This window comes from Macrobrachium nipponense, chromosome 43 (assembly GCF_015104395.2).
Source record: "Macrobrachium nipponense isolate FS-2020 chromosome 43, ASM1510439v2, whole genome shotgun sequence".
Classification (NCBI taxonomy): domain Eukaryota; kingdom Metazoa; phylum Arthropoda; class Malacostraca; order Decapoda; family Palaemonidae; genus Macrobrachium; species Macrobrachium nipponense.
The window spans coordinates 6,132,182-6,143,516 of NC_061104.1; the positions used below are offsets into that span (position 1 = coordinate 6,132,182).

Here is an 11,335-nt window from a genome sequence, read left to right on the forward strand (position 1 = left end):
GCCGCCACCCAGCGGCGGGTAAGGTAGATCACCTGACCTACCTGTCGCGTGTGCCGCGAGTTTTGAATTCTGTTGTGACGTCAGAGACGTAAAGCTAAGTATATATCTGCCAGGTAAGTATGTACAAAACCTTATTGTCTACTAACAATAACATTTTTACAATAAAACTAAGGTGTTGGTTTTAGAATTTACTGTATCTGGATTTCCAGTAAGTGTTCCCTGCTCCTGTAGAAGAAACTTTTATTATTATTATTATTTGTTTAAGCAGCCATTTCCGACCAAGTCCAATCAGCTCCTGTAGAAGAAACACTGGTCTTTTGATTTATTCAGGGGCCAGAGCACCAGTAGATGCTGTGTTGTATCAAAACACAGCATTTATAGCCAACCACAAGTAAGACTTCAGTAAGGAAGGTGCCAGTTGAATCCCTTCTTGTAAATTTGTAACCCCACACAAGATGCCAGCTGTTTCTGTACAGATTGCACCCCATACCTGGTACTACTGTAGCCACTTTTTTGGGCTTAATAGGCTCCCAGTGCAGTACCCTTGGTACTATCTGCACCCCATCCTTGCTGAATCTTGGCTTCCATTTACTGCTAGTGTCCAATGTGGCCAGCAACATTTCCTGATGCTGGTTGAAGCATATACCTATGCTCTTATGTTTTGCACCTGTAGGTAATGTATTCATAACCAATCTTGGTCATCAAGCATGGTTTTATGCAGTCAGCTCTATTTCTGTGACAGAACCTCTTTCCTGCTTGGTACAGTTTCATTTAGTGCCTGGTTATCTGCACTGTAGCTGAACACTCTTTAGCTAACAGGCATTTGCACATTACTATTAATTATCAGTTTGGCCCACTTTTCATTGAGGTCTATTACTATTCTGGCTCTTACTGAAGCACTGACCTACACTTTTAATATTTCCGAACAGAATCTCATGTACTTTAGGAAGGCCAGTGTTTTGTTTACCAACTAGTAAATAATCTCCCATTCCCCTTGTGTTTTGCAATAAGATATCCTGGGGCAGTCTATTTTTATTGCATTCTCCCAGGAATCCCTTACTTACCCTCCCTGGGAAGTGATTATGGTATTAGGATATGAGCTTTCCATTTTTCCTCGATTCCCGGAGAGTTGCAGTGATTTCTGATGTAGACACAAGTCAGTATTTTAGTCTCAGAGAAACCTGATGGATTCTTGGAAGGTACATAATCCCTTTCCCTTGGCTCTCCCTTCCAAGGGAATCTTTCTAATCCTCAAAAGGAGAATAGGTAAAGGACTGACTGCCATTACCTCTCCATCCTCTCATGAAATCATTCCTATTCCCACTGAGATGGAAGTGCTTACATGCTAAGTTGAGTATCATAGTTTTACCAGACCACTGAGCTGGTTAACAGCATTCCTAAGGCTGGCCCAAAGGACATGCTCAACCCTCCCTTGTTCACTGATAACTTTGGTCCTATATCCCTTTCTTAGGCCTTGGGTTGATCCATTCAGCACTTTAAGACTGAAAAAGCAATTGTAGAGTACGTCGTTGGAAAACAAGAATGAAGAAAGGGAATGGGAATTTAAGTAAAAGGCCAAAAAGTATGTGCAGCTAGGAGCTGAAGGGATGCTACAAACACCCTTGAGTAATTCCAACAGTGTAGAGATGTACTGGATGTCAGAATTCAGAGATCCTTGAGTGTTTATGCATATGTGTATGTCATGCAGATGCAGATAGTATATATCTGATGTGGATGTTTTTATTTAACACATGCATGCAGTCTTTGATAGTTACAGACAACAGATTTATCTTTGGAGAAGCTTTCCCTTCCTTTATAAGGAAACCTAGAACATTTTTTGTTGCTCAGCATGGCAGAGGCTGCTCTATGACAGCTTTAACTTTCCAGGCTTGGTAGTAGTTTACTCAACCCCACCAAGTCTACAGGATAACTTTCTTCCATTCATCCTCTGGAAGGAGAGATAGTCCACAACATCTTTCAGATATCTCCTTGGCTGACCTTTGGAATTTAACATTGTTACTTTTGTTTAGCTTTTCCATTTTTTTTAGTTTTTTCATTGCTGCTTTTTTTCAGCCTTCCTATTTTTTTTCTTTTTCAGCCATCCCTTGATTGTATCAATCCAACATTTTTTGCCAGGTTTTCATGGATTTTCAGTTGCCTTTTTTTTTTATTATTATGGTTCAACCCTGTTCTATGGAATCAGGCATAGAATGACTGTTACTTCTAACTTGGTGTAATTTTCCTAAGGCTTCAGTCAGGTGTGGTACCTTTACCGTTCCTTCTGTACCTGTCATCTAAAAAGCAGGCTAGCACCTTCCCTTTTGACTCTGGTCTTTGAGCAAACTCCATCTTAGAGATTTAGATCATACAGTTCAGAGTTGTACCTAATCTTATCCATGTGAAATATTGGTTTAGGTCATCAGTAGGAGCCTGACTGACAAGACAGGTTTCCTTGTCTTTTCTCTACTAGTTAACACTTTAAGGGCCTGGCCTGTCCACACTAGCGGGCAAACATTGTAGCTTTCCAGTCTACTTTCAGACAATTTGCACACTGCATAAAGTTCATTGGTAGACTTAAGTTGATGAAGAGATGCTTGCATGCTGGTTCTCCTCCCCCCTTTCATGCCCTTCCCAATTGTGGACAGACCAACCTGTGTTCATGGAAGTGAACCACACAACTTCGCCTCTGTCAGAGTGCTAGGTCAAATGAGGTTTTCTCTCAGCACTCTTAACAATGGGTTAACAATGGGACTTGGGTGCACAGTAAAGTACTTTTATTCATCCACATGGTTATAGTGTTACTGAATTTTTTATTTCCCTGTCTCTAGACAGGAGAGAGAAAATTGCTTTGAATCTTAACTAGATTATGGTTCAATGTATGAAACTATCTTAGGCATGGTGCCCTGTCAGCTTCTTGTACTGGATGCCATGCTGTATAGATGAGAATCAGCCTTCCTTTGCTCATGTACATGACTGGGAGTATAGCATTTATGGACGAGTGTTTGACTGTGCCTTCAAACTGGCTGCTTCAAATAGTCTTCTACCTCTAGCAGTTAGCAACTGTACAGAATGTGGCAGAGGCTTACAACCTCACATGTTCCTAAGATTTTGGAGCAGTGCCAATCAGTTTTAAGACTCAAAAGCCTCCCCCCGCTCAGGATGTCTTGCCTGAATAAATAAGAGGTCATAATTCCTTTAAGAACAGATATTAAATATTATAGGTAACATTTGCTTTTCCAGATTACGTATACACATTCAAGTTTTACATTTGCTTACAGCCTTTAATAACTGCATTTTCTCTGTAACCAAAGGAAATGTTGGGTTGACAGCTGATTGGGTAGTCCTCTTACTTGCCAGAAGTTAACTACATACGTACGAAGTTTCAGCAAATGAAACTTCTGTTGACATATATCCATGTTGTATACCTAGTAAAATTACAAATTCTTTCAAATTTGATATTTTTGGTAAGGTAATGTACTATATATGTAGTACCCACCCCTTTAGCTCCCATTAATGTTTTTGAAAAGTATCATCGAGTAATATCTACAGTATATTTTGTTGTACAAATTATTTTTAATTTTAGTTTGCTAGCTTGACATTTTCCAGTCCTGTTCATTGTTTTTGATGTCATTAGGGACCATCAACTACAGCATTATCAAAAGATCATCTGTAGTATCTGTAAAAATAATGGGAAAAAATTTTTCCTATTATCCTTTTTTAAACCAAGTAGATCATAAATCACCAGCCAGTATTTGTTACAGGAAACAAAAAATATCAAGCTTGAAACGAGCAAGATTGCAGTACCATCAGAAAGTTTTGGAAAAAAAGAAGAAAAAGGAAGCTGCAATTCAAAAAAGGAAAGAAATAGCAATGGCCAAGATTAAGCGGAAGGAAGAACGGTTAAAGCGTTTCAAGAAACTGAATCAGAAGACCAAAAAAGGACAGCCAGTAATGAGAGGACGAATAGAATTGATGCTGGAAAAAAAAAAAAAAAAAAAAAAAAAAAAGCTAGAGAAAGAGATGAGCTGACAGTAAATAACAAAACATTACCTAAAATTCCATGCTTTTTCGGTCCATCATCCCTGTAAATGTTATCATTATAGAATATTTGCTTGGCACAGTGTGTGAACATCATGAAAGATTCTTTGTCTCAAGCTTTGTTGCTTTATACTTTTTATTTTTCACCTTTTACTTTTGGTTTCTAACTATTTAGCTATCCAACTATACTTCAAATTTACTTCACTCCAGTTTTGAGCGCTCACATCACCATAATACTGTACACGTAACAAAATGCCTATTGGAATGATTTTACACTTAAAATATTAATATATTCTGTGTAATTTTCAATCCCTTCTTTTTTAATAAAATTTATAAACTTCTTATTTATCCTGAGGAATTATATCACAAACACTGGGGTCTCTTTTATTGCAAATTGAAGATTACATAATTTATTTTTAACATCTGCTCTGGCATTATTCATAAAACTTGTTGACCCCTATTGTCTATGGAGCTTTGTTAGGGTAAAATCAAGAGGCAAAAACAATTGTCCCAACTGCTGTGGTTGAGGTTGCTTGTCATGCTTTGGGTCAAATTAACAACCTGATCTGTGGATTAGAGGATTCCGTGCCAACCAGGCATCAGGTAAACACTTCTCTACTACCCTAATAAAGGGGAAGCAAACTTAAACCAGGGGCAAGAATGCATTGCAAGCTTTTCCTTAATTGCTTTATATCTTCATCTGAAAACCCTTATGGACAGTCAACAGACAATACACCCAAAGTGAAATCAGCCAGTAAAGAGAGACACATCATGGAATACGAAGGTGGTAAATATAAAACGACAAATTTTTAAATGTGTATTTTTCATCGCTAACAAACCTTTGGTCTTAACAATAGGATAATCTTTCGCCAGCTGGAAACCGGTTAAAAACAATCAAAGATTGTAAAGCAAGGAATCTGTGGCATCTGGCAACTCATATGTATATGAGGTGGAAGCTAGTCACCGACCAGGCATAGAACCTCGTGATGCACCAGTCTTTCTTTGACCACCTTGGAGAGTACAGTGGTACCTCGTTTGTTGAACGTTTCATATGTCGAACTTTCCGTTTTTCGAACAAAATTTTCGAGAAATTTTTGTATGCCGCCAACAAATGCTCGTACTTCGAACAGATTTGATTACCTAGTTTATACTTGTATTCGACGGCCTACTGGGTCTTACAAGTTATACTGTATTAATTTATTTTTTTCATTTACAATATATAGTTTAATGATAACAATATTCGACAAAATACATTAAAGTATTAAGCATTTGATATAAAATTTAGCTTTCAATATAACATTTAGCATAAAGATGTATAAAATCGTACGTAACCGCTTGGTGACGTCACGCCAGCTGACTTGAGACTGAACGAGGGAGCGTTGATATGTTGAGGAGAGGAGAAGAGAAAGTTAAAATATTACTGTATGTATTAAAAGCACAATAACATTCAAATAAAAAGGGAATTCTCAATAAATTTAACGCCGAGTGACACGGTCTAGTTGAACAATATTAACAAAAATAGTAAAAGAAAGAACAAAGCTTTTTCACAGTAAAATGTAGCACAAATGATTAACAAAATCATTCGTCATTGCGGTGATACACAGCCAACTTGAGGTAGAGGGAGGTAGCGTTTATATTTTTTAGGAATAATGAATGAATGATTTTAAGTTATTGTGCATCGTGGTATTGTTGAGGAGAGAAGAAGAGGCAGTAAAATCTTACTATAACATGTACGTAAAAGCGGTACCAATTCACATAAAAATAAAATGTTATTTCACAATAAATTGAACGTAATGATAAAATATGAAAACAATCAAATGCAATACAGAAAAAAGGAAAAAAAAAAACCAAAAAAAAAAAAAAAAAAAAAGTCTTAATTGAGCCAGTGCTCGGTGTGCCGAGTGGGTCTAGTTGATGCAAAGGTCTAGAGAATATAAGGTCTTGTCATGCGCAGCTTCAACTTGGGTACAGGATTAAACGGCTAGATGCGTGACGTCACAATAACCGCAGTCAGGCCCATTTAACCTATAGCAATCCTGCCTTTACTTTCTTTTTTTATTTTTCTAAATACTACTATGTTAAGAAGAATAATCATAAGAGATTATTAGAACATTTTCGCCAAATAACATTGAAATTATAGAAAACCTACCTTTGCTTTCTTCTTTTTATCCGTTATTAGGAGGAAAATAATAGTCAGAATGAAAACTATATCTTAATATTTTAAATAATCATGAGCGAGTTCTAAAGAACATTCTAAACAGTAATATAAATATATGTCTAATTACACATTTAAACAGATTCTCCATAAAAAACACATTTTGCACAAATATAGCTATGTCGCTAACTTTTTCAATATATGCACCGCTTTTCTGGAACTACTAATGTGTCTGTTCAAATTTCGAATTCTAAAAACTGTATGGCATGGAGCAAAATATTTCGACTTCTGAAGTTATTTGGATGTAACTGCTAATTACATCCGATAATTTAATTATCGCTACTTTTAAGGCTGTTAAAACATTTTCTTCCCATGGTGAGAATCAAACATCCTATCCATACATTTCAAATGATCAAGAAACACCAGGTTTCATTAGTTTCCCATCACTAAAGCTTATGGCACCAATCTTTGTGTCATCTTCCTTTGTTATTTTTGCTCCTAAATGTTCCAGTTGTGGAAACTTGCGAGCAATGAACCCGCCAACATATGGCATCTTCCTATGTTTGTTCTTCAACTTCCTGGTCTTTGAAGTCATCACTTTGATCATCCCTATAAATACTGGTAAGCAAAATAATATTGCTGATATACTGGGGTTCTTCTGAAGGGGAATTTCCTTCGTCTTCGAATGATGCGTCTTGCTTGTCAGGGACGTGGGAAAATGAGGCGAATGTTACATGTTCACTGTTGCAGCTTTAAACGCTGCTCTTTGAGCTTACAAGTGAGCTGTCTTTTCTAATAGGTGGCCTTGAGACGATGTTTAAATGCAACTGGAGATGGGTGCTGATCGTACGCTCCCATTTGACTTTTGCAACCAAAAAAGTGCCCCAACCCAACCTGATTTAGTCTGTAATTTAGAGTATACGTCATGCCAAGTTTTTATTTTGCCATTTTCAGCAAGTTAGACAAAGGATAGAGTATTGTACTTTTCTTCACTTTCATTTCTCTAGCGGTTCTATTCATGTCTTGAAAGATTTTTGTCTTGCATTTACAGGTTTAGTCACGCAAGCATTTTTTTATGATTTTCTATCTGTTGGCAGTCGATAATAAAACAAATCAAACTATCTATCAACAAGCCGAATGAAATGGCTTGTATTTTTCCAGCCCTTCTCTTCAAATATCCTTGGTTGTCGAAGTGGTCAAAAGATTTATAAGTAGCTACTTTTGGACAGCAGTTGCGCGGCAAGTTAAACTTTCATTCATTGCATATCTATAATAACATTGATATGTTTTTCAGAAAGTTTATATAAGGTGTCCAAAGATCACTTCATTCCTCTTTATTAACACACTAACAGGACCATTATGAGCGTATATACTACATACAGTTGCCTTAAAGTGTTCCTTTACCCCATCCCCTTATGTTTCATGAAAATGGTCTGGTAACACAGCAATGAAGCCTGTTTGTCTTTTAACGATGGATGTGAATGGTCGAGCTATTGGATGCCAAGGCTCATATTTTGTAATCACTATAGTAGACAATGTGTTAATGATATTAATGATATAAGAATAATAGTTTACATTACTAGTGAATTAAGTTGTTAAATATATAGAAAAATCGTATAATAACAGAATAATAAAAATAGCAATGGTGAAAATCATATTCAGTGCTTACTAACCATAATCGTCAACCTTTGTTCCATTCAGGTGTGGCTGCTGCAGGCGTTTGCCGGGATCATACTTTTGTTCCTGGGAGATCATTATTTAGTGTCAATTTCATACCCTCACAATATTACTGTCTCTTTGTGGACGGCGACACAGCGATATTAGTGAGGGTGTGAAACAAGTTATTGATGTCAAACTAACTGTTACAAATATCTCGTTCAATATTCAAAATTTCCCTCCACATGTGACCTAACAAAACATCAAGAAGAAATCATCAATTGTATTTTCATTTTTATGAAAGTAAACTCCATGATGATCATTCGCAGAATAGTGAGGTTCATATGAGTTCATGATAACTATGGTGGTAGTTCGAGAATTCATCGGTTATTAAAGACCCACTTGACAATGGAATTATCCTGTGTAATGTAATTAAGTGCTTTGTAAGGTATTTCACTTTTGATACTGAATATAAGTTAGCAATTTGACCTTGCAACCAGATGCACCTTAAATGGGTAGATACATAGAAATAAGAGCTGGATTGAATTGCTTTTGCTTTCAGTATTCGTCAGGTTTTGATTTTATTTCTTTACATTTAACTTGAATGGCTAAATTTCTCCCCTCAATTAAGCTGGTCCTTGGTCATAATCATTGCTAAAAAGTAAAACACCCAAGCTTTTTGTAATTATATAATTATGAGTTTTCTTTATTAAAATAGGCTGGTTTCATAAAAGAATTTATAGCACCTATCTAAAAACTAGTAATACACAATTGTCATGTTCAGTTTTTTCACAACCATAATTTCATATTAGCCTTTGTTATAGGACTCAAGAAATACAGACTGATTGAAGCTATATGTCCTTTTTTTTCAATTTCCATTCTTGTAAAATTCCTTATTGAAAAAAGAAACCCACAAGATTACCGAGTATAAATTGTTTACATGTGAGTATTAATATAGTATTTTACTAAAACTTAAGTACTTTCAGGCTTTAATTGTGGCCCATTCTCAAGGAATATGGATAACACCTTACTAGAGAGAAAAATTAAAGTCTACACGAATGTAGATAACTACTTACTGGAGGTACCATTGAAGTCTACAAAGAAATACAGATAGCTACTTACTGGAGGCAGCATTGAAGCCTCCATCAATGTAGATCACTACTTTTACTGGAGGCAGCATGAAGCTCCAGGAATAAGATCACTACTTGGACTGAAGGCAGCATTGAAGTCTCTAGGGATATGGATAATTACTTATGGAGCCCAGCGTTGAAGTCTCCAGGAAACAGAGGTAACTTACTGGAGGCAAGGCATTGAATTCAGAATATAGATCACTACTTACTGGAGGCAGGGCATTGAAGTCTCCAGGAACAGAGATAACTACTTAACTAAGAGGCAGCTTGAAGTCTCCAGGAACACAGAAAACTAATTACTGGAGCAAGCAATTAAGTCTCCAGGCAAACAGTAGATAAACTACTTACTAGGATGGGTCAGATTGGAGCATCCAGAACAACAGGATAAACTACTTACTAGAGGCAGGCTTGAAGTCTCCAGGTCACAGATAACTACTTTAGTGGGAGGCAGCATTGAAGTCTCCAAGGAACAGGAGACAACTACTACTAGAGGCAGCATTGAAGTCTCCAGGAACAGATAAAACTACGCAGGTGGAGACAGGCATTGAAGTCTCCAGGAACAGATACTACTTACTAGAGGCAGCATTGAAGTTTCCAGGAAAACACAGAACAAACTACTTACTACAGGCAGCAATTGAAAGTCTCCAGGCAAACAAGGATAACTACCTTAAGTTGGAAGGCAGATTAAAGTATCCAAGGAAAACACAGATAACTATGTTAACTAGAAGGGCACAAATTGAAACCATTCCAAGTCTCCAGGCACAGCATTGAAGTCTCCAGGGGGGGGGGGGGGGGAACAGAGATAACCTACTTAAATAGAACAGCATTTGAAGGCTCCAGGTCACAGATAACTACTAAGGGTAGTTTACGCAATTGAAGTCTCCAGGAACAGAGATAACTACTTAGTGGAGGCAGCATTGAAGTCTCCAGGAACAGAGATAACTACTTACAAGAGGCAGCATTGAAGTCTCCAGGAACACATAACTACTTACTGGAGGCAGCATTGGAGTCTCCAGGGATGTAGATAACTACTTACTGGATGCAGCATTGAAGTTTCCAGGTATATAGACAACTTCTTACTGGAGGCAAAATTGGAGTCTCCAGGAATATGGATAACTACTTACTGGAGACAGCATTGGAGTCTCCAGGACACAGATAACTACTTAGTGGAGACAGCATTGAAGTCTCTGGGGATGTAGATAACTACTTACTGGAGGCAGCATTGGAGTCTCCAGGTCACAGATAACTACTTAGTGGAGACAGCATTGAAGTCTCTGGGGATATAGATAACTACTTACTGGATACAGCAGTGGAGTCTCCAGGGATATAAATAACTACTTAATGGAGGCAGCATTTGAGTCTCCAGGGATATAGATAACTACTTAGTGGAGGCAACATTGGAGTCTCCAGGTATATAGATAACTACTTACTGGAGGCAGCATTGGAGTCTCCAGGAACAGAAATAACTACTTAGTGGAGGTAGCATTGAAGTCTCCAGGTCACGGATAACTACTTAGTGGAGGCAGCATTGGAGTCTCCAGGTCTCAGATAACTACTTAGTGGAGACAGCATTGAAATCTCCAGGAACACAGATAACTACTTACTAGGGGCAGTATCGAAGTCTTCAGGTCACAGATAACTACTTACTGGAGGCAGCATTGGAGTCTCCAGGAACAGAGATAACTACTTACTGGAGGCAGCATTGAAGTCTCCAGATCTCAGATAACTACTTAGTGGAGACAGCATTGAAATCTCCAGGAACACAGATAACTACTTACTAGGGGCAGCATTGAAGTCTCCAGGTCACTGATAACTACTTACTGGAGGCAGCATTGGAGTCTCCAGGAACAGAGATAACTACTTATTGGAGGCAGCATTGAAGTCTCCAGGTCACAGATAACTACTTATTGGATACAGCATTGAAGTCTCCAGGAACAGAGATAACTACTTACTGGAGGCAGCATTGAAGTCTCCAGGTCACAGATAACTACTTAGTGGAGACAGCATTTAAGTCTCCAGGTCACAGATAACTACTTATTGGAGGCAGCATTGAAGTCTCCAGGTCACAGTACACATAACGTATACTTAACGGAGCCCCACAGGCATTGGAGTCTAAACCAGGAACAGGAGCCAGGAACTACTTACTGGAGGCAGCATTGAAGTCTCCAGGTCACAGATAACTACTTACTGGAGGCAGCATTGAAGTCTCCAGGTCACAGATAACTACTTATTGGAGGTAGCATTGGAGTCTCCAGGAACAGAGATAACTACTTTCTGGAGGCAGCATTGAAGTCTCCAAGGAACAGAAGAATAACTAACTTTAACTGGAGGGAAACATTGAAGTCCTCCAGGTCTT

The 11,335-nt window shown here is 37.8% G+C and overlaps 1 protein-coding gene across 1 annotated transcript in view; it reads left to right on the forward strand.

Moving 5' to 3' along the window:
• LOC135213787 (thyroid transcription factor 1-associated protein 26 homolog) overlaps positions 1-3,981 on the forward strand; it is a gene marked incomplete at its 3' end in the record, with an annotated part of 99,680 nt that extends 95,699 nt beyond the window's left edge. Inside the window, exon 6 of the mRNA XM_064247914.1 lies at positions 3,607-3,981. Coding sequence (XP_064103984.1) covers positions 3,607-3,981 — 375 coding nt within the window. The remainder of the gene's footprint in view (positions 1-3,606) is intronic.
• Between the last annotated feature and the right edge of the window lie 7,354 nt (positions 3,982-11,335).